This window comes from Pseudovirgaria hyperparasitica, assembly GCF_010093815.1.
Source record: "Pseudovirgaria hyperparasitica strain CBS 121739 unplaced genomic scaffold EJ05scaffold_8, whole genome shotgun sequence".
NCBI lineage: Eukaryota > Fungi > Ascomycota > Dothideomycetes > Acrospermales > Acrospermaceae > Pseudovirgaria > Pseudovirgaria hyperparasitica.
This window is the reverse complement of record NW_022985556.1, coordinates 876150-898031: the sequence shown is the minus strand read 5'-3', so window position 1 is coordinate 898031 and position 21882 is coordinate 876150. Positions and strand designations below refer to the sequence as shown.

General features: G+C 51.2%; 8 protein-coding genes and 1 non-coding gene across 9 annotated transcripts; 4 read left to right on the top strand and 5 right to left on the bottom strand.

Annotated features, from left to right (window-relative positions):
• Positions 1 to 64: 64 nt before the first annotated feature.
• Positions 65 to 988, bottom strand: EJ05DRAFT_416796 (S-adenosyl-L-methionine-dependent methyltransferase; the record flags this gene model as incomplete). Its single annotated transcript, XM_033741439.1, has 1 exon — positions 65 to 988. A coding segment is annotated over one exon (924 nt), but the record flags the coding sequence as incomplete, so codon positions are not given.
• A 1384-nt stretch (positions 989 to 2372) lies between these two features.
• EJ05DRAFT_439399 (SOH1-domain-containing protein) lies at positions 2373 to 2834 on the bottom strand (the record flags this gene model as incomplete). Its single annotated transcript, XM_033741871.1, has 3 exons — positions 2373 to 2505; positions 2560 to 2696; positions 2760 to 2834. 3 exons carry the CDS (start codon positions 2832 to 2834, stop codon positions 2373 to 2375), a joined length of 345 nt encoding a protein of 114 aa, XP_033600532.1.
• A 2798-nt stretch (positions 2835 to 5632) lies between these two features.
• EJ05DRAFT_500594 (Pal1-domain-containing protein) lies at positions 5633 to 7272 on the top strand (the record flags this gene model as incomplete). Its single annotated transcript, XM_033747016.1, has 4 exons — positions 5633 to 5698; positions 5858 to 5903; positions 5961 to 6359; positions 6410 to 7272. 4 exons carry the CDS (start codon positions 5633 to 5635, stop codon positions 7270 to 7272), a joined length of 1374 nt encoding a protein of 457 aa, XP_033600531.1.
• A 1191-nt stretch (positions 7273 to 8463) lies between these two features.
• On the bottom strand, positions 8464 to 10886 carry EJ05DRAFT_465021 (uncharacterized protein; the record flags this gene model as incomplete). Its single annotated transcript, XM_033742764.1, has 4 exons — positions 10416 to 10886; positions 8691 to 10363; positions 8652 to 8665; positions 8464 to 8535 (listed from the first exon to the last, which is right to left on the bottom strand). The coding sequence occupies exons 1-4, from the start codon at positions 10709 to 10711 to the stop codon at positions 8464 to 8466; spliced, it is 2055 nt and encodes a 684-aa protein (XP_033600530.1). The 5' UTR covers positions 10712 to 10886.
• A 448-nt stretch (positions 10887 to 11334) lies between these two features.
• EJ05DRAFT_439427 (glutaredoxin-domain-containing protein) lies at positions 11335 to 11699 on the top strand (the record flags this gene model as incomplete). The annotated part of the gene is made up of 2 exons (XM_033741874.1): positions 11335 to 11485; positions 11542 to 11699. The coding sequence occupies 2 exons, from the start codon at positions 11335 to 11337 to the stop codon at positions 11697 to 11699; spliced, it is 309 nt and encodes a 102-aa protein (XP_033600529.1).
• Positions 11700 to 12300: 601 nt separating this feature from the next.
• EJ05DRAFT_t41 lies at positions 12301 to 12374 on the bottom strand. Its single transcript has one exon. It is a non-coding gene; the product is annotated as a tRNA-Val (tRNA).
• Positions 12375 to 14442: 2068 nt separating this feature from the next.
• EJ05DRAFT_486138 (Pkinase-domain-containing protein) lies at positions 14443 to 16006 on the top strand (the record flags this gene model as incomplete). Its single annotated transcript, XM_033745507.1, has 3 exons — positions 14443 to 15108; positions 15163 to 15821; positions 15877 to 16006. 3 exons carry the CDS (start codon positions 14443 to 14445, stop codon positions 16004 to 16006), a joined length of 1455 nt encoding a protein of 484 aa, XP_033600528.1.
• A 1019-nt stretch (positions 16007 to 17025) lies between these two features.
• On the bottom strand, positions 17026 to 17939 carry EJ05DRAFT_538320 (uncharacterized protein; the record flags this gene model as incomplete). The annotated part of the gene is made up of 2 exons (XM_033749446.1): positions 17026 to 17545; positions 17621 to 17939. The coding sequence occupies 2 exons, from the start codon at positions 17937 to 17939 to the stop codon at positions 17031 to 17033; spliced, it is 834 nt and encodes a 277-aa protein (XP_033600527.1). The 3' UTR covers positions 17026 to 17030.
• A 197-nt stretch (positions 17940 to 18136) lies between these two features.
• EJ05DRAFT_452685 (uncharacterized protein) lies at positions 18137 to 21647 on the top strand. The gene is made up of 2 exons (XM_033742414.1): positions 18137 to 18817; positions 18868 to 21647. The coding sequence occupies exons 1-2, from the start codon at positions 18280 to 18282 to the stop codon at positions 21276 to 21278; spliced, it is 2949 nt and encodes a 982-aa protein (XP_033600526.1). The 5' UTR covers positions 18137 to 18279; the 3' UTR covers positions 21279 to 21647.
• The last annotated feature ends 235 nt before the right edge of the window (positions 21648 to 21882 follow it).

Here is a 21882-nt window from a genome sequence, read left to right as displayed (position 1 = left end):
AATAAAGTCGCTCCACAATATCGATTCCCACTCATTAGCCACGAGTGAACCTCTCATCCTAACCCTTCTTCTTAACAACAAGCAAAACCCCAGTCACACTGGCCTTCAACCACTCCTTCCCTTCCTCTACCCCTTCCTCCCTCAAGATCCTCTCCACCTCCCTCCTAATAACCCTAACCACATCCTCCTCCGTCCCCACCTTTCCCCCATTCGCCTCCCTCCACCTCGTCACCGGACTCGCCGTCCCCATCATCCTCTCCATAACATCCAAACTCACCCTCTCATCGACCCGCCTCTCAAAAAACTCCTCCCCAACACCTTCCTTTCCAGGAACCCACTCCCTCCGAAACACACTCTCCCGCTCAAATTCCTCAACAGCAGGCTCCACGCTCCACGGCATCCCCAAATTACGATATAAGCCGTGCGCTGCGTCCGTTCCCGGTTCGAAATAGGCACGCAAGTACTCCGCATTCAACTCATCCATCCGGGCCTGGATGCGCGCCGCGCCCGGCACATCGGGGTGGACACGGAATTGATTACCTGTCCATAGCGCCACGCTGCCGCCTGGCTTCACGACTCGCGCTGCGGCGCGCCAGAAGCCGGGCATGTCGAACCAGTGAGCCGCAGTCGCGGCGGTGATCAGGTCGACGCTGTTGCTTGCAACAGGGGGATCAAGATTTGCACCCAGACTCTCCGCTGCAGAGACGGCGAAGGTGAGATTGGGGGTGGAGGTGGTAGAGGGGTGGAGCTCGCGGGCGGTGGCAATCATGCCCTCTGAGGCATCGAGGCCGAGGGCGGTTGTGAAGTGTGGTGCGAGGGAGGCTGTGGCAGTGCCGGGGCCGCAGCCGATGTCGAGGAGGGAGTTGAGTTTGCCGCCAGTAGAAGTGTGGACGCGCAGGACGAGTGCGTAGAGAGTTTCGTGGTAGTTCGTGCGGTATTGGGCGTAGGCCGCGCCTTGTTGGGGAGTGTAGGACCGGAAGGTCTGTTCGGGCATGGTGGGCTCTCGGGCGAGGGATAGGCCCCGGAAAGAATGACGAAAGGTCGTAGGACCGGGGAAGGTTATAGCTCGAGGAGTTTTCTAGGTCCTTGGAGATACTTGTAGGATGTGATGTCCGGAACTGCAGGATTGACATTGTTGAGAGGGCCGCGTGGTTTATAGTGCTTATGTCCGATCCGAACGCCGGCTATAAATAGATAGATACCGGAAGAGCTGAAAAGCTCAAAAGAGATCCAGATATCATTAAAGTCAAGGACTGAGTGCGTGCAAGTCTCTACCAAGGAGTATTTAGCATTGGTCCTAGGATGTATAGCTCTGCGTGCACGACACATTGGTCAACCTATTCAATGCCATAAGAACGTAGAGCGCTGTACAGTAGTCGGGTAGAAAGACGAGGCCTTGAGTGTGCTGTGAGAGAGGCAAGAGCATCATCGAAGCGATTCCGAGGTGAAAGCAGAGCCGAATACTGTGCTTCTATTCCAAATGGATGCTACCGTGACAGAAGGTAGCATATTACCTATATGACAGCTTCGAGCAGGGACTTGAAACTCCATAACACGAAAGAATCTCCTCTTCCATACTACAGCGTTCGAAACTTCTTGACCCCGTGGAAAGTCTGATTGGTTTGATGCCCTGGAATACTGTGTCCCAGCAAGCCGTCTGGAAACTGTACCCAATTCTCTCTCACTATAACTCTGAGAGGCTTCGAGAATAGTCTTCAAAGTATCGTCGGGACTCGAGGGAGTAATAAGGACTGGAGATACATTTAAGATGCCAAGAATGCTGAATGGATATTAGAGCTTAAGGAAAGCTATATTTGCACGAAAATTGACATGGATTGAAGCAGGATCGCACGCCATGTCCAACGACTTATACTAATTGTGGTACGATATTATTCGCAGCTTGCCAAGTAGAGTATGGTATTAGAATGATATTTTGTTGCGAGTTTTGATGTTTCCTCATTAATTCTCGAGCTGGTGGCATGGGAAGTACACCACCGGAAGGAACCCGGCAGTCTAGCACCCACAAAGACGTGATTTTGCCGATTAAAGCAGGTTCGACCGCCAAGAGAAACCTCATGCTCAGTCGACTTAAGTCCGGGACAGTCAATACTCAGCACAGGCTGTAGGATTGATTGATTGATGGATTCGGCAGGGTGGCAGGGGTCATTTTCACTCGAGTGATGGCGATCGCCGAGACCCCGAAAGTTTAATTGCCGAGCGAAGATCGCATCGTGTCCGATTCTGCGAGACCCTGGAAAATGAACTGCCTTGATGTGGTCGACGTTTCTGTCGATCTGTGGTATGATACGAGACATGATACTCGTGTGCGTTGAGTGGCGCGTTGAGCTTGAAAGTCAGTTTAGAAACTACGTTCACGACTGATCGCGTTTGCCAGCTATGATGCCTTGCTCGAACATGGCCTGAGCTAGACCGACGTCAACAATGTGTTTACGAAAAGTTTCCTGCTTGAGGAGCTCGAGATTGCGCAAGGCTGGGCCAGGATAGCTAGTTGACGTCAGCAGAGGGCATGGAGGCTGGTTGGAGTTCAGGAAGGCGTACGCGATATATTTTGCATACTGAGGGAGCTGAAAGTATTGCAAGTAATCGATGTAAGCAATAAATTCCGGGTTGTCAAAGACCTTTTGCGTCGCAGCTAAGTGGTTCAGATACAGCGGGTTTCCTAGAGACTGAACGAACTGAGAATGGCTATTAGTATAGACACGGACGGAGCAGGTAATTAGGTGAGATGATGGACATACCTCCAGCTCGAGCTCGAAGCGCGTAAAGCCACCGTAACGGATGTCCTGAACAGATGGGCTCTGTGTCTCAGCCATATCCCTTCCAGTAGTGGGTGTAGGAGGTTGTTGTTTGATAGTGGTATTGCAGATGCAACAAATATGCCAATTGCAGTGGATGATGATAGACGAGGTCTGAAGAGGAAGAAGTTGAGGCGGCCGACGCCTTGCCTAGCCCTAATAGTCCCCTAGGTAGACCCGCACCCGCCTAGGGCTGTCCTTGTGGCTGGCTAGGCCTAAGCCAGAATAGCTGCATACCCTGCCCAGTGCCGACTGAGGTGGGCTGTACTGTAGCAGTGGAATTAGCGTGTGCATTTGGCACCGACACCGGCGCCATACCCCTCTCTTTTAGCTAGCTAACCCCCCCTCCCCAAAAAAAAGTCCGGGGTGACCGGGGCGGGGTCAGCAGCCAGGTGGGCTTCTTACAGTACATACAGACAGGAGAGTAGCTAGGCTTACTGTAGGTAATTAGTGGGCTGCAGCTGGCTGGCTTGACGTGGTGGTGGTGGCATTTTGCGTGTGTGTTTGCATGTCATGTTGACAAAGCCCACCTGTGCTTGCTTGCTTGCTTTGTGATACTGTAATGCAGGCTTGTAATCGTCATACTCTAGAGAGCAGCATCTCTCGCTGACTTTACCTTGTACGCAAACTCCACGATCAACGGCCATGATCTGCTCTGTACCTGATGCTACTCGTATGGCTCGGATGAGGTCAAGACAAAGATTACCGAGCAGCTAGCTAAGCTTGCAGCCAGACGAGCATTTCTGCCATCCAGGGACCACCGACATCCCCACACTTCAGTCACGTTCCGACTTCTGGCGTGCAGCCTAGTCCGAAGCCACTGGGCCCGTTACCTATTCAGGATTCAATGTGGTGAACAGTGGAACGCCGAGAGTGAGGTATCCAAGTCGAGCAATTCAGATCCATAAGGCCTCAACCGACCTCCAGTCCAAGCCTGGGATGGGACCACGGCAATTCGGAGCTTTCTTCAGAGGCTCAGACTCGGACTACGCACAGGACAAACGATACAGTGCAAGAAAGTCTGGACCGCAATAGACGGCGGTTTCTGCGTTTCAGCTCAAGGAGTAGTAGGTAGAGAATACGAAGTCACAAGGCGGACGAGAGACAGCTGGGACTGGGAGTAAGTAGCACCGCCCCATCATATCTGACTGATCATCGTGAGTAGCTAATTAAGGTATACCGTATAATTACTAATTACCATCCCTGGAACGACAGGAATACAGTCGTAGGGGTAATACTAATACCGTAGTAGTAATTAACAGGCCGACTAAGTGATGCGCCCTGGTCATTTGTGTCATTTATGCCGTTTGTAATAGAAATAGGTTAATAGATCATGATCCCTTGCAGCCCCCTCCCCCCTGTTCCCGTGATCGAAGCTTTATTGCTGCCGGAGAAGACAAGAAGAGAAAGGGTGTGTGTGTCAGTGTCCCTCACATTATTATTATTATACACTTCACCTCCTGAGAACGCGGCGTATAATTACCCTACCTTACCTTGCCTCTTGTTCTTGCCAAGAGGAAACAAACGCCAGAACGCCTGGAAAACCCCAAAAGCCAAAAAGCCAAAAGCCAAAAGCCCGAGGAACGATCCGAGTGACGAACAAACTTCTATCCTTCTCTCTTCCTCCCTCTCTCCTCGTCCTTCTCCTTCTCTGTCTTGTCCTCCGCGCCTGTCTGTCACTCTGTTCACTCTGTCGTCCAGTCCGTCCCACTTGGAAGACCGAAGCAATATCGACTCTGGCTCTTCCACTGGGTCCACCCTCACTCTGCCTACTCCGCCCTTCGATCGCCCTAGACAACCACTATATTTCCGCTCTCGCCTCCATCAGACATCTCATCATCCGCTCCAGTCTTGTTACACACTTATTAACCGCCAGCATAATACCTCTGCCCCTCCTGCGTCTCGTGTGCGTGTGAGTACGTATATACTCTCAATCCTCGTCCACGGCCGGACGCCCTGGCCATTCTATTTTCCATTGGAGCGCCGCCAGCCCAGCATTCTATCCCCGACGAGTCATTATTGGAATACAGCCTCAACACCATCTTGTCTCACTACAGCACATTGCTGCATTTACTGAATAACCAGCACGCAATCAGTGCCGAGTGGTGCGTTGGGACGACCTCTGTGTCCCACTCTTCGGCTCCTTTACGTCGCAGTTCGCGGCTGTACCCTTATATGCCAGATTGGCGCCAACCGCCCTCAAGCGTCATCGCAGCCCCAGAGACTCGGATCCACCACTTCAGAGCGCGCACCCATTCCCTGTCGTATTAAACCACGCTCCCCAAATCACCGGCCATTCTCCCTACTTCAATCACACCGCTAAGCTGTACCGTACGGAATAAATAAACAAGCCATCTTTTCTCCTTCAACGATCAACAACGACAATCTAGGCAAACAAATCTCTCTGTCCTAGCCATGGCGCAGTTTCATGTTCAAGGTGCGTTTTCCTTGTCCACTGCGGCGCTACCGCATCTCCTGTTTCACACACGGTTCTTTGTATCCGCGACACCAATCCCAGCTACCTTGCATTTTGCCACTTAATTCATCTAATATGCCCAGAGAGCGCATTGCTGACCTGCAACTTTAAAACAGATCGGAGACCCTCTCCCCACCTCACTCTCGAGCTCTCCTCCAACAATCCTTTCCGCAATCGCTCGCCTGCAGTCACCTCTCCGGCTCTAGACACGCCAGGAAGCACACACAGCGCGCCGGGAGACCGCCCAGTCTCGCGAAATCCTTTTCTAGCAAACTTCGAACAAGATTCTGTCTCTCCAGGCTTTCTCCAAAGTCGCACAAGCCCTCCTTTCTTTGACAGAATGGACCCTGCACACAATGGCTCGCCGAACAAGGTCGAAGTTGAAAGTCACGTCGATGAGCTTTTTGTACGTCCAGACCCCTGCCCACCTACAAACTGCCGCTACCGTTGTGCACCCTCCCTCCTTTTTTTATCCCGCAAACTTCATTCCTTTCTCAAGGCCACTTCCGTCCTGTTATCCAGGTCTGGCAGCTTTGTGCACATGTTTTCTAACTACTATCCACAGAAGAACATGAAGCTCAACGGGAACGCCATTGACACCAGAAGCAATGGTACGTGCTTGCAGTCGAGCTTTTTTTTGCTGCCAAACAGATACTTACCCCCAACAGAGCCCAAGCAACGTATGAATCCACCACCGCGCGCAGGAACGCTGCCTCCACCACAAAACCACCGCCCATCACGATCCCAAGAACAACAGGATGGGAGGGTCGATGCACGCCCTTCGAGACCACGCCCACCTCGTGATGAGCGTGGTCCTTTTGAAAGCCTAGAAAGACGTGAAAACCGCAGACCTCGACGCAACTCCGAATCCTCAATAATTGACAAAGGCTCTCTTACTGCTGAAGAGGAACGCAGGCGACGTGAACGTCGTCGGGAACGCGAGCGCGAGAGAGGAGATCGCGGCAAAGATGGCAAGTCACGCGACACTCGTAGCCAACGGACTAAGAAACCTCATGGTCTTGACACGATCGACAAGCTTGACGCCACCGGTCTGTATGGCGTTGGACGTAAGTACATGTCCTTGTCACAAGCTAGCACGACACACTGACCACTCTAGTCTTCCATCATGACGGCCCGTTCGACGCTTGCAACCCTCATCGAAACCGCAAGAAGGACCACCGCGCTCCCATGCAAGCTTTTCCAATGGGTTCAGCGAACATGGCAATGGGTGGCTCTGGTCCAGTCAACAACAAAATTGATATCGATCGGATCCATGGTAGACAGCCTGATGCATTTGGTGACTATAATGCTCGGACTACGGGTCAAGATCCCTTCACATTTCGCGCCAAACTACCTCAGAGCGAACGCTCTGCCATCGTCAACCCAAAAGGCCTCATCGAACCTGTTCACGGTGAAGAGACAGCTGGTCTAGGCACTTCGACCTTCTTAGAGGGCGCTCCAGCGTCAAGATCAGCCATGCAACGACGGGACTCAGAGAACGAAACTGCGGTGCTCCAAAGCAACGGCCTATCGCGAAAGAAGTCACTCGCACAACGCATCAGAGGAATCTCACAGCCACGTCGAGGCGGATTCGCGGATGGCGCACCGCGTATCGGGACAGGAGAGCCCAGATACAACAATGGCGTCAATTCTCCTGAAGAGGCTATGCCCTCTAGGACAGTTCAGAGTGCAGGAGGTATAACTAAGGCTGGTGAACAAAATCCGTTCTTCGAAGATTATGACGATGCATATGAGAAGAAGGGCACGACAATCAGAATTGCAGAGGATGCTAAGACTGGACGACCGCGTGCACCTAGCTCCCCAATGCGTAACGGTCTCGAACGTAGGCTCACATCTGACAGCGGAGATGGTGAGGTCAAGCAGAGCGGAGGCTTTCTTGGCAGAATGAAGTCTCTGAACCGCGGAAAGAAACGGCCAGAACGACCAGACCGGCCAGCCCCAGAGCGTCCAACGGCCTGAGGCTGGACGAAGAACACGCAAAGACTACTCCTTGTCGTTCGTCGTTTGCCATCTTATAGCGTCGATTCACACATCAGCGACCGCGCCGAATACCTGAGCGCTTCTTGGCCGTACAGTTCGACGATTAGGTTGATACGAGCAATTCACAGAAGCATGAACACAGCCCCTGCGCATTCGGACACTTCTGCCGAAGAACATGTCCTATGATTCCCAATTACGGCATATTCTCGATGCCCTTTGTTTCTTTCTCGTTTGTTCTTGCGCATTGGGACACGACTGGCTTCGCAAACCCTTCCCCCCTCGATCTACTTTGTACTGGAGGACATGAACGAAGAATGAAAAAAAAAAAGATTTTTTCCGCGCAAAACACGACGGCGCATGAGAAAAGCGCGATTGCATGGGACGTGATGTTGGATATGCAGGTCTACAGGGTGCGGCATGGGTGAAGGGCCGATCTGGAGGCTTATTCTCACCATCGAGAGGGTTGCAACGTCAAAGTCCTGCTGGTGGTGGGCACCTTGACTTTCCCCCGCTTGTATTGGTAGACGGCATCAGTATGTTGTATCACGTAAGGAATGAAAGTGGATGCATTAATCACCTCGGCTTGAATATCTAGTGAGTGGTGTGTGACATGTAATGTATGGATGCATGCATATCAGCCGGTCCTAACTGAACCAGTCGGTCAGTCGTACTAATTAACTAAGTAGTGAATCGACACTGTAAGCAACTACGGGACAGCAGACACTCCAAATCACCAGCGAGAATTCAACAGTGGCCCAAAACCCACTAAATTAATGTAAACACCATGATTGCTAATTATCACTCCTCTATCATTCAAAATATGCCATGCATGCAATAAGTAGTAAGACAGGCTTTCAACAACGCGCCCACACAGGTATGATGACTATGACTATGACTATGACTCCCGCTCCCAATCCACCTCAGGACAGCAGCAGCACCTTCTTCGCCCCCCCTGTCCCCCCAAAAGAAAAACCCCCATCCCAATGCCACAAACGATTCATGTGTGTGTTCTTAGCTTCAATACTGAACATATGATCCATGTACTCATACACATACTAACTACTACGTACACACACTTCTCTTTTTCTATCCTCGAAAATTCCAGGGGAATTCATTTCCAAGAAGAGAAGAAAGAGTAAAAGAGAAAGAAAACAATGCTCTATTTCATCTTCAAAGTCTAACACGCCCTTCGTTTCCCCCGCCGCCAAACCAACGCCGCAGTCCGCTTCCTTCCTGCTGCTGCTGCTGCTGCTGTCCCCTAGCAGCAGCACTACTACCAAGAATGCGACCACCATGCGCATTATTACCCCCATTCCCACCTAGCCCCTCAAACCAGCCCCCGGCAGGCTCGTCCGGACTCGGCGGCATGTCGCTGTTCCCAGTACCAGCACCAGCACCAGCACCACTACTACTACCCATCATCCACCTCGGCCGCTCCATGGTATCGAATGTATTCCTCAGCCGACTGCCCAGATCATCGAAGAATCCGCCAGCGTCTTGTTCCTCCTCTGCCATGCGGGCCTGACGCGTGGCGCGTTCGAGGCGGGTGCGTTGGGTGTGTGTGGACGTAGTAATGCTGTTTGCGGTCGCTGCGTGGACTAGCGCTGATGGGTCGTCGGTGTACCGGTCAGCGGGGCGAGAGCGGGCGTTTGAGGCGGAGGAAGAAGGTGTGGTATTTATTCTGTTTGCGAGGCCGACGGCGTCGGCGTTGCCATGAGCTTGGATTTCGCGGTCGATGAGGGCGCGGCCCTCGCGCCATGAACTGTTCACGCCGGCCTCGCCGTCTTCGTCGTCGACCATGGCGGCGCCGAAGCCAAAGACGTTTCGCACGCGTCCGTACACGCCAAAGAGCGTCATGACGACGGGGACAAGGATGAGCATGGGGAAGTAGTCTTGGAAGCCGGCGCCGAGCGGCGTGAGCACGACCAGCCTGCCCAGAAACTTGTGGAACCATGTTGCGCGATAGACGACGCGCGGCAGAAAGGTGATGAAGTTGTATGCTAGGGGGACGGAGAGCTTGGCGAGCTGGCACGCGTACCAGGTTGCGGACTCGGGATACGTGCCGCGGCGTACAAGCGCGCGGTTGCCCCAGATCTTGACTTCCGTGACGGCGTAGAGGGCCGAGGCAAGCATATATAGCATCCAGAATGCCGCAGTAAGTTGGCCAGCTAGACTGATCTGCATTCTGGATGAGTTGCCCTTGTGTACGACGCTCAGCCCGACGACGGAGAGCTCTGCAGAGAGGGATTTAACAATGGAAGACCATATCACGAGGACGGCGGCGATGGAAAGCAGTGCTGAGAGCGCATAGTATGTGATCGGCATTATGTGTACATGGAGGATGTAGCGGGTATAGGGGGTCATGAATCTGAGGCGGAAAAAGGGGTCGTGGGGATCCTTGGCAGGGAAGTCGAGGCGTTGCGTCGATGTGCTATCCAGAATGGCTTGAGTGTTCTGGGCAGAGCGAACAAGTCGATCCCATTCATCAACGAAGCGCATCTTTCTGTGGCGTGCACGCTTCAGCTTGCGTGTTAGGTCGGCGAGGTAACGTTCGGTGACTGTGACGGGTACATTCGTGGTGGCACGAGCAATCGTGGGCCTCGATTCGAGCAGCGAAACGCCATCCGAAAGCTCGTCGATCCATTCTTGGAACGTTTTGGACACAGCTCCTCTCTTCGATTGTAGTTGCTGAACCTGGAGCTCGTATTTGTCCACCTCATCCAGCGAGTCCATAAGGCGATCGAGTACCTTGGGCGCATGCGACTGCGTGATCCGAAGCCTGTTACTGACACTTGCCGTGCGAAACAGCCAGCGTGGCATAGCAACCAGCCCATGGCCCATCAAGTATATCGCCAAGATTAGACCCCATGCGTATGCTAATGCCATCACTGTTCCTTTGAGACTGAGGTATTCGAGGCCGTTCTGGAGGAAGTAGTACACTGCAGCAAGCGTACTGGCACCAATCATAATGAGCCAGTATCTGCCATTGCTCTGGAGAGAGTATAGAAGCTTCTTTCGAGGTTCGCGATATCCGGAATCGGCGTACTCGCCTGTGAGTGGGAGTATCGCCCTATCAAACAATTAGTGACATCTTAGCAGCAACCAGTCCGACGAGCGCATACCATGTCAACACGAAAGTCAGCCAATACAGTATCCTCCAAGACACCAGGATAACTCTTTCCGGCAGCCATATGCCCTTCAAGTCCCCATCATCTTCTTGTGCCCAACTGGCAAGGTCTATTGGTACAAGGAGGATAATCGACGCCGGTAACGCGATCGCGAGAAAGGCCGGCACAGTAATGTATGAAGGCGTAGATCGTAGTGGGACGTAGTATCGTATGAGAAGAAGCACAGCGCCGAAGATAATGAGTAGGGCGACGGCGAAGAAGATGACGGAAAGGACGGAAGTGCTTCCCATGGTGACTGAGGATGGAAGCTCGCGGGCCTGCGCTGGATTGCAGGTTGATCAAGGACAGCGAGATAAGGGGTTGACGATAGCATATGCCATTTCGCTAGGTCGTGAAGAGGTTCACGCACCCATCGTGATTTGTTGTTGAGGCAAAGAGAGAGTCGACAACGCGGCAGGCACCAGGATATAACGAAGACAATGGTCCTTTGGTCCTGGATTGCGATTGACTGCGAAGCCGTGTTGCCTGAATGCCTCAGGCATACACGGGTAGCAAAGGTTCTGGAACAGCAGGTCCGTCCGGGGTGGATGACGCCAGAACTCGGCGTGCATTACCGAGCAGTCGTGTACCAAATTGCATCACTCCAGTCGACTCTGATTGCTCCTCACCTCCATTTCTAACCCAATCAATGCCCGCACGCCATATCCTCCATTTCAAATCACCTCCAAGGCCCTCGATACTTAAGAAGCCAGTCTGCCCCACCACGCCCGCACTTGTGTATCCTCTGTCAACACTCTCAATAGCTCGACCACAATCACAAGCATCCCTACAACAGCCGCATTTACGCGCTCAGTTGCCCACCACGTCGTTCCTTCGCAGATTCTTCAACTTCGGTACTGCTTCACCCGCCGACATGTCTGCCGCAAAGACCAAGGCTCTCAAACTCATCGAGGAGAACCCCGTTGTAGTCTTTTCCAAGTCATGGTGCCCATATTGTCGCACCGCGAAGGCGACCCTGACCGCACAAGGCGCGAAGTTCCACGTTGAGGAGCTTGACCAAATCGGTACCAGCATACGTTCCATAGGCAGTGTGAGTGTTAGTGCTAACTGTCACACCTAGATGACGGCGACGCGATCAAGGCCGCACTTTCGCAAGAGAACGGTTCCAACACTGTACCAATGATCTACATCGGTGGAGAGTTCGTGGGAGGAAACTCAGATCTGCAGGGAATCAAGAAGGATCTACCAGAGAAATTGAAGAAGGCCGGCGCTGTCTAAGTCGCTGCATTAGCAGAATAAACTCAAGACCAGGAGGTATGCACTACTGTGCTGATGCATCGAAGAGTACATGTACATATGTTATTGTCTACGCACACCAAATCACGAATGTAGCTTTGGTTTGCATCATGTAAAATCTGCAACGTCGTGGAAATTGCGAGCAAGATCCACTTAGACAGGGCACTCCTCTCTTCTCGTGTCTGAATCATGTTATATAACCGTCGCCAATTCTATGCCAACACCCCAGTCCTGCTATCGTAGTCAACCATTTGTTTTGCAAACTATGACACGGTTCGTCTAGCTACTAAGATTGGCTGACATTATCTAGAGCTCCTATAACGAAACAGAGCAAGCAATATAAGCAAAAGATAAGCCCTCTCATGATTCTCCCTCTTTTGTTCGTTCTCAACGCCGTATAATAAGTAAATACTTGCTCATATTTAATCTTAATCGCTTTTCATGTAACCACGACTCTAAGAGAGTATCGAAGGGCCAGACCCTGATGTCTTAAACCAAAATTGGTGCTTATAGAGCAGCTAGGCTCTGTACTTTGTGCGCAATATTGGTGAGTGGATGGCGCAACTAGCAAAAATTAACAAAATGATTCGACCCGGACTTGAACCGGAGACCTTCAGTGTGTTAGACTGACGTGATAACCAACTACACCATCGAACCATGTAAGTAGCACTGCTCTTTTAGATTATATTCGCTGTTCCAGAAACAGACGATGCGGACTGTCATGAACCTGATGCACCCGATCAAACCCTGTTCATACGTCTAGACTGAATATGGCATTAAGCAAGTATACTCGAGGCGCAGTTTTCGCTGCTCCGCTTAGTTTCACTTTTATTAGACAACGTTTACATGCGTCTGGTAGGACACGTGGGAAGATTATCAAAACTTGTGATATGCCTGGCGATACGCCACACGCTATGTAGGTCGGGAGGAGCTGTTCGTGTCATCTTTTATCATCGAAGCCAAGTACAGCCTACTATGTATATATCTTCACTCTACTAGGTAATGCCTACCGGCCTCGGGTGAAATGCATGTTCTCTTCTATTTCTGTACCCAACAAGGCTTAGCAGCGCCAATACTGTACACATTGGGCTTAGCAGCCGTGCACATGAAACATTGAAGATCGGATTTGCTAGTCTTGATCACTTTTTATTTCTTTTGTGGGATAGTGATGCCTCGTCGTGAACGGTGAGCGGCGTCAGGGCATGTGAGCACTCGGACAAATGACGTCCCCATGTTATATTACTGTAAGTTGGAAGCGTCAATGATGGGAATTGTGAAACAATGCCCGGATTGCAACGTGGACACCCAGCTTGTGGGCAGGCTTTCCCCAACTATCAGCATCCTTCTGGCGGCAAAACGGGGACCAAAAAAGAACGCAACCAATGGATCGTAATCGATTGGAGGTTTCTGCTGACCCCAACGTCAGCCGCAGACGCAGTGGATGACAGAAAGAAGACATTCCACAATTCTTGGTAGAATAATGTCCGAGGCTGATTTTCCAGAATGGCCGTATGAAGCTCGTTCTCAGAACCGTTGTTGAGCATTGGCGCACTTTGGAAGGCTTCGTTGCCAGCTGGCGAACCTGCAATAGGGGAGCCCTAATAGGGCCGAAACGCGGCGAGATGTGTTGGACAGCTTACGTGGAGCTTGTATTGAGCGGTAGATTCTTTCATTTGATTTAACAGGTATGTCAGAATGCCGTAGGAGTGCCGTAGGAGAAGGCATCATGCAATATCACGCGTGGCAGCAAATGAGAGAGACATGGGGAGTGAACATGGGGGATAGTTTTGGATGCGATCGAGTCTTTTGCAGCCGCCTGCCTGGTGGTTTGCTCACCGGCATTTCTGCGGTCCCTGGGCCTTGTTCCCGGCCTCTCTCATCCAGCTGAGTAGGTATCTATCTTATAACATCCATAATTATTTCATCTCACAGCTGTGCCGTTTTCATCAAAACTTGATCCTATCATATTATCGAGGGTCGCAGCCCAATTCGTTGTTGGCATACGTAGCTTGGCGCCCGCCTCCACATACCCAGGCACCAACCCGTTCCAACATACGCCCCTCCACCTTTCCAGGCTTGCCTTGTCGTTCGTTGAGACCACCTCCCGCGTGCCGCATCTGCCTCCTTCACTCTCAAACGTCGCCAGCACTCTACTTTTCACTCACAGTTGCGTTCATCTTCCGTCCCAGGCATTCTCTGCCATATTTAACAGTCACATAAGCCCCATCACCTTGAACACCCGCCCCGACGCTTGCACATATCGGCGTGTCCGAACATCAGGCACCCGCTCCAGCACTTCCGGGCCCCACCGTTCAATTCTACTCACCACAGATACCTATCCCTTGTCCGCTATTTGGAGACACCTTGAGAACAGCCGAAGCTTGCCTCGTCGACTTTCGCTCACATTGTGGTCCTTCGAGGCATTACTCGTATAATATAGCACCACTAACGGAGCAGCAAGTTCTTGTCTCTTTACAAGTCTGGGACGTCAAAATCGTAGCGCAGCTCGACCGTGGAACCACTATCAATAGCCACGTGAGAGCCACACGATCAGACCCTACGTTGAATAACGGCTGTGAAAGGAAGGGTTGGACACACCATCACACTACGTCTCGATTCAACAGGGTCGACATAGATGCAGGGTCCTGGTACCGGGGATACAGCGAACGGATATCCTCATACGGACAACTCCTCAACTTCTCCGCCGACTCTCACACGTCCAAATATGTCGTCACCGGCGCCTCTCCTCCGCCCTCCGATTCCTGGTGCGCATCGAGGCGGCAGTAGAATGCCGCGCCTAGGCCTCTCAATTCCGCCATCACCAAATGCCAGGCCAGTCACAAATGGCGCCGCAAACAACAATGACGTTCCCACCCTATCTCGGCCAGCTGCCCCTCAACTGCGACTCGCAACACCAATGGGAAGTAACACAACTCCTCAGGAGCAGACCCGACCACAACCGAGACTACAACCCCTCCAGACTGGCAATTCGGCTGGCGGTTCAAGCGATACAAGTACACATTCTAGATCGGGGAGCTTTGGTGATTCACAACAGAATGGATCGGGATCAGCGGCATCCTCATCGTATTCACACCCACAATTAAGCATCTCAGGGCCGCTAAGACCACAAAATTCTGACCCTCTTTCGGCGATATCTCAAGGTGGAAGCGAAGGCGGAAGGAACGAACGTGATCCTGCAAACTATCCAGACCTTGAGAAAATGGCTGAAGATAAGGGCAGGCCGTTAGATGTAGAAGATTTGGATGATGCAGGCTGGAGGGCGGCTAGCAGTAAAGACATGATACAAGAAATAGGGAGTTTGGGTGAGGGCGCTGGTGGTGCTGTCACTCGCTGCGTTTTGAAAGGCGGCAAGACCGTCTTCGCACTGAAGGTATGTAGAGCTCGGCTCTCGAGTAAAGACGCTGGGGACTGACAAACTGGTTAGATTATCACAACAAATCCGGATCCCGATGTCAAGAAACAGATCGTTCGAGAACTTTCTTTCAACAAGAATTGCGCCTCGGACCATATCTGTCAGTACTACGGTGCCTTCGACGACAACTCTGGAACAATCAGTATCGCTATGGAATTCTGCGAGGGAGGATCTCTAGACTCGGTTTATCGCGAAGTGAAAGGCAGGGGAGGAAGGACAGGTGAAAAGGTCCTGGGCAAGGTAGCAGAAGGTGTGCTCAACGGACTAACTTATCTCCATTCTCATCGAATCATTCACCGCGACATTAAACCTTCCAACATCCTTCTCTGCCGGAATGGCCAGGTCAAACTTTGCGATTTTGGTGTATCAGGAGAGTTCGGTACGAAAGGCGATGCAAATACCTTTATCGGAACGAGTTACTACATGGCACCAGAACGTATTACTGGCCAGAGTTACACCATTACATCGGATGTATGGAGTCTTGGAGTCACCTTGCTCGAAGTCGCACAGCACAGATTCCCATTTCCTGCTGACGGAAGTGAGATGAACCCCAGAGCTGGTTTGATTGATCTCTTGACATACATTGTACGACAAGAAATCCCGAAGTTGAAGGATGAGCCAGACAATGGGATCAAATGGAGTGAAAACTTCAAGTATTTCATTGATTGTTGGTAAGTCGGCACAAGACAGATCTTCCTGATTATGGTATGGCTAACCTAGACTCAGTCTTGAGAAAGAGCCTGGTCGTCGCGCGTCACCCTGGCGTATGCTCGAGCACCCGTGGATGGTCGAAATGAAGTCGAAAAAAGTCAACGTTGCCGCATATCTCAAGCAAGTATGGGCTTGGGAAGACTAAATTTCCAGCACAGCTTTGCAATCTAAAGTCGCTGCTGTTGAGAGCGATAGCGAACCGCTAATAAAAAGCAAGAGCGAATAGCCATAGAGAATCTCATGCTCTAGAATATCGCTAAAGAGAAAAATTGGGGTTTGGGAGTACACTGAAGCCACATTATGTGCACGCAGCATGTTACTTCACATTTCGACCGCCCACGCAATCATACGCATCTTAGCCCTTCTCCGTCCGACAGAAGGACACGTAGGTACATTTAGGCCATCTACGGACGCATGGAATGGCGTTGGGTATTCTTCTACTATAGTTTATGATCGGTAACTGGGCGAGGTGACCATATACGATATTTAATCAGATATCAAAGTCTTCGCAAACTGTCTTCGGTTAACGTTGTGACGCTGTAAGATAACATACAATACTACCGCCCTAAATGCCATTTCAAGTTGCACTTCTAATCATTACAAACTATAATGCGTTGGAATATGTATACTGAAGCGCCGGATCTTTATGTACCGTAGCAAAGCTAGTAGTATACAATATTTTATCGTAGTCTTCTCCTTCTCTAGCGCGCCCTCTGACGCTGACTATATGTCTGCCCCTGGAATCTGATTTTACCCTGTTCCATTACTTTTGACGTTCGTCTCATGTGAGTAGAGACTTGCCAAGGTGAAAGCTTGTCAGTCACTTGGTCCATATTCACGCCTGTGATTTAGTCCCATGGCGTAATTTTCAAGAACTAGGCGCACGGAAATATAAGTCTTGCGCGTTTGTGAATGCGAGATAGGACGACAGATTGTTCTGTGGGAGAACTCCAGGAGGATTCGTAGCATGCAAATGATCATAACAACTCCTGCTCAAGTTTTGCTCCTTGGCCGTCTGATAAAACGCCAAAAGCAGCTTGTTGTGTTCACACGCTAGGTATGTTTAAATGTAATGTGCAGCAACCTTGACACCTTGCCCTGCGCGCATGTAGAGGTTCCCGCAGATGTTGACGCCAAGAAAATGCGAATACTTTTGGGATGCCATGACTTCATTCGAAGAACCCACCGTCGCTATCCTCGTCTTCCTCGCGCGCATTGTTCGCTTTGTCTCGACCACCACTCGCTTTCTCTATCCTTGACTTCGCTTTTGTGGGACGTCCTTCCTTCTCAACCCTCGCCGACTTCTTCGTGTTCTTCATTTCCCCGGGAGCATGCACCTTACTGTCGCGTAACGCCTCTAATGTCCCGTCCACCATCGCCTTTTCAATCGCTGCCCACATTTCGCGATCACCTTTGCCCTCAGTTATAGTACTCTCAGGCTTTGCTTCAGTGTCAATGTCCATTTTTTCACCCTCTTCTGGCTTGCTTCCCTCGCCTACGACCTGGCCCTGTTGCCGTGGGTATAACGCATGATATGCTTTCAAAAATGGATAAAATCTTGTGTAGTTGTAATCGACCTCACATGTATGTACGTGCGCTTGTGCTGTCGCAGTCTCGTCTGGCGTCGTTGCATTATTCAGAGCTCGGCGGGCTTTTTTGAGGTTGCGCTCAGCTTTCTTGCTTTCTGAGATGTGCGATCAGCTTCGCGCATATAACACTATCGCCTTGGGAGTCTTCGTGAGTATTTGTATAGACTTACCAAAGAACCGCACCATGTGGTACTTTCTAATCATCTCGCTCCGTCGCATATCCGCCTCCTCTTGCTCTAGGTCTCTCTTCAGGCTCCCCAGCTCTCGCTCCTGTGCTATTCGTACATCGGCAGGGATATTACGCGGGCCAGAGAGCAAGCGCTCAAGGTCACGGATGCGACGTTTGATAGGGTTCACGGTGTGTGCCTTGGAGTATGCTGGACCGCGAATGTGGGCTGGCTTTTCCTTCTTCTTCCGCTTTGTTTTCGGTTGTGAGGGAAGTCCAAGAAGTTTGCTACGTGAGGGATGTGTTGGAGGTTGTGGTGCCATTGTGTGTGCGACTGTGAAAAATGGTATTGTGGGCGTTGAAGCGTGAGTGGTTATCTACAGGCTTGGATATTATCTTTCGAGCTTTTCTGCCTATATGGATGAAAGTTAGAGTGGGTCATCCATGGCGTTGTGGTCCGAGCGCAATCATCAACGTCGGTCTATCAGACGGCCTTAGACGTGGAGATGCTGCAGGAACAAGCATCTATATGCACGTGCTCATCTTACATCTTAATTGGATACAAAGCCCTTGAAACCCATTACGCCCAAGGTCTTGATGATGTTATCTAGAGCTTGATAATGTGATGCTCACTAATACCTCCTACCGCGTACGCCTGGCACGATGGAAGAAGCAATCCGCTGGTCACCACATTCTACGGCGTCGGATCCACGCTTCGTTATAATCAGCGTCTCAAACAATCGCCTCCAATACTGCAAGCTCGACAATATCAGCCATGATAAGAAGATCTTGTACTCCGAAATCAACACGCGTCGCAAACTCCCAAATTTCACCGCCTTCGACTGGTCAAAAACACAGGAGCACTTTGTTGGCATCGGGGCTGCGACTGGCGAAGCCGTACTTCTGGATCTACAAAAAGGTGATAATGCATTCATGCAATCATTCCCCATCAAGCGGCAGCGCAAATGTAACTCGATCGCCTTTAGCGCCAAGAACTTCCTGGCAACCGGACTGGATAACGTAAGGAATGATGTGTGCATGAACATTTATGACCTCAACGCAAGTATGCCGGTAAACACAGAACCGTACCGAAAGTTAGGGACGAGCGAGGCGATCTCAAGTATCAAGTTCTTCCCTGGACAGCCGGATACGCTGTTAGCAGGAGTTAGGGGCCAGTGTATACGACTATATGATCTGCGAGGTATAACACATATGAGTTCAAATGGTGCGGATCTAAGCTTACAGTAGTAGACTCACCAGGCAGTAGTACTGCCCAGTTTCCTACTCGTCAAGTCAATAACATATCTATTGACCCCCTGGACGAGAATTTCTTCATCTCCGCTGGTCCAGCCGGAGACGCGACGGTGAGTATATGGGACCGCCGTTACGTATCGCGCTCTACTTCCGGCACGCCCTCATCCGAAGTCCCCGCCGGATCTCTTCTCGAATTGAGACCGGCAATTGACACGTCGACTCCGGGTCAATCGACTTCAATCTGGTCACTTCGGCATTCTGGAACGAAGCGTGGCTGTTTTGGCATCCTTGCAAACACAGGCGAGATCAAGATCGTGGAAACTGCGCAGCATGGTATAAAGTCCAGCAATATTCTGCATTCCGGACCTTCCAATGACTATGGAGGTACGCCTTGGGCCGCGAACCAGTACGTCAGACGGAGCCACGTTCTACAGTACTCGAGATCGGATGTGTCTTGGGCTAGACAATACGAGCGACCAGCCGAAAACGAGAGAGTATACGCATATGACTTCATGAACCCGGGGTGTCCAGCGGAAGGTAGTTGTCTAATTGCGATGACGCGGCCCCAAGGGCAGCAGCAGCGTGAGGTCACCATGCTTAGGATTCCAGATGCACCACCGCATATCAATTTTACAGCTACGAACGAGCTATATCGGGATCAAACGCTTCTGTATCATCCTAGAGCACACAGGAGAAAGATTGCCGACGACATGGACGAGATACGACGGATTGCGCTGACTGGGAAAGAGGCAATGACGGACTCTATGGTGCTGACCGGTAGCTTGGTATCGACAGAGACGCTGAATCCCGCGATAGAGATGATGAAATTAGACGCAGGGACGTCGAGCTCAAGCCAGTCATTGCACGAAGACTTACTCACTATTGCGAACAGCGCGTTAGAACCAGAAGATTTGTTCACTACGCTTGACGTGCAAAGAAGACGTTGTATGGAGGGTTATCTGTTCGACTGCAAGAAGAACAAGCTCATTGTTAAGGATGACCCGTGGCTTGGGGACATGTGGGATCTAATAGCACGCCTCGACGATCTCAAAGCCGACGACGGCATGGTCGCGCACGACCTAGACATGAGCTATGCTGGTGTGCACACGGTCTGGCGAAACACTCTCAAAATGCGCCGCGTCGATAATCGCCTGATAAGTGGTGATGCAGCTACCGACGCAGCCGTAAGCAGGACCGTGAGTCGCATAGTCAAAAACAAAGAGCTTCCTCCCCTCCTGAACGCCGTGCCGACCAAATTCACCGAGCAGCGCCAGCTTTGCTTAGCAATCTGCGGATGGGCCCTTCCTAGATCTACTCTACACACGCATTCTCTTGCTCTCATAGAACATGGTTATGCCTACAAAGCCATTGTTCTCGCCTATTTCAAAGGCCATACCGACCTTGCAATTGACCTTCTACGTACCGCCACCCGTGCCGGCCACATCCAGAACATCGGTTTGGCAGCCATCATCGCTGGTGCTGTGATTTCTGATGACCGCGAGTCAACCTTCAGCTGGATGCTCGAAGAATCGTCTGACCCTTACCTGACCGCCCTACTAACATACTTCATCAATCACTCTTGGGCCCGTGTCGTCGAAATGCCGCAGCTTGCCCTTGCAGATCGCGTCGGCATTGCTCTCACTTATCTCGATGACTATGCCGTGGGCACCTTTATTGAGCGCCACACCTTCTCTGTCATATCTGCAGGATCTATCGAAGGCCTCGTGCTCACAGGCCTTGACTATCCTGCCATTGATCTTTTTGAGAAATACATCGCACGCTTCGGCGACCTTCAGACCGCCGTTCTGGCCCTTGGTCGCAGTCAACCGTTGTATAGCGTTCCCAACGATGTACGATGGCAGGCCTGGTACGATGCATACTTGGCACAGATGCATGTCTGGCACGCCTTCGTACAACGCGCGAAGTTTGTTGCACAGCATAGTGTTCGCGCCGTCAGTAGGCGCGGAAAAAGTGAAGTCAAGATACCCGGGCCACAAGTTACGATTCGGTGCAACAACTGCCAACTAAACCTGGCAAGGCATGTGGCAAAGCCACTAGCCATGTCCAAAATTGGTCCACCTGCAGCACCAGGATCTAAATCTGCAGTGGAGCAGAAAGCACCGCCCAAAACTCCAGCGTCTGCTGCTGGAACAGTGTGTCCTCGATGTGGAGCCCCGATGCCGAGATGTGGGATTTGTATGATGTGGCTGGGTAGCCCGGATCCGGCGAAGTTGGGGGGTGCGGCAGCTCTGAGTGAGGAAGATATGCTTGCGAGACAGATGACGCTCTGTCTAGGGTGTGGGCATGGATTTCATGGGAATCATGCACAGGAATGGTTCCGGAGGCATCAGATGTGTCCAGTACCGGATTGTCAGTGTATGTGTGGGATTGGAGTAAGTGCCAGGTAATTAGGGGAAGACAGCGGATGTACAGCATGAGTTATGAACATAGGAGGAGATCTTTGTGTGCATTAGGAGGGTTTAATGATACCATATACGACCTTGGAACACGGTACTCGAGTAGACAGAAGAACTTTACCCGAGATTAGGGGATTAGGGCCTGCAGGGCTGATTCCCGCCAGGTATCCTAAGCCGGGAATTACAATTTCGAGTGCACTGTTCACGACGCAGAAACTTGTTTCTTTGGCCTGTTCGATCTCTGCCTACATACACTTTGCCACTTTACATTGTGTGTACCCCTGCAACGCGGCATATAAGAACAAAGTCTAGTGGCGTGCATCAGCACACATATTCTCATTTTCCAAGACGCTCTCTGACTCAGACATAGACCTGCAACATTTAGTGGTTTAGGTACTATGAGCTACTCAAGACATACCAAAGACTATGGAACTGGTGACAGTTCTGACGAGGAAGATCGGGAGCATCATTCACGGCAAAATCTTTTCATTGGCCCGTATAGGCCTGAAGCACCGCCGTATCCTCTCTCAGTTAGAGAACGAGGTCGCCTTTCCAATACACAGGACCCCAAAACGAAAAGATACCCACCAGACTA

What these genes read in the sequence shown, in the direction of transcription:
- EJ05DRAFT_452685 (XM_033742414.1), top strand. Translation starts at nt 18,280, where the DNA reads ATGGAAGAAGCAATCCGCTGGTCACCACATTCTACGGCGTCGGATCCA. An exon ending in ACGACTATATGATCTGCGAG is followed by an intron (nt 18,818 to 18,867) that starts GTATAACACATA and finishes TTACAGTAGTAG; the next exon opens with ACTCACCAGGCAGTAGTACT.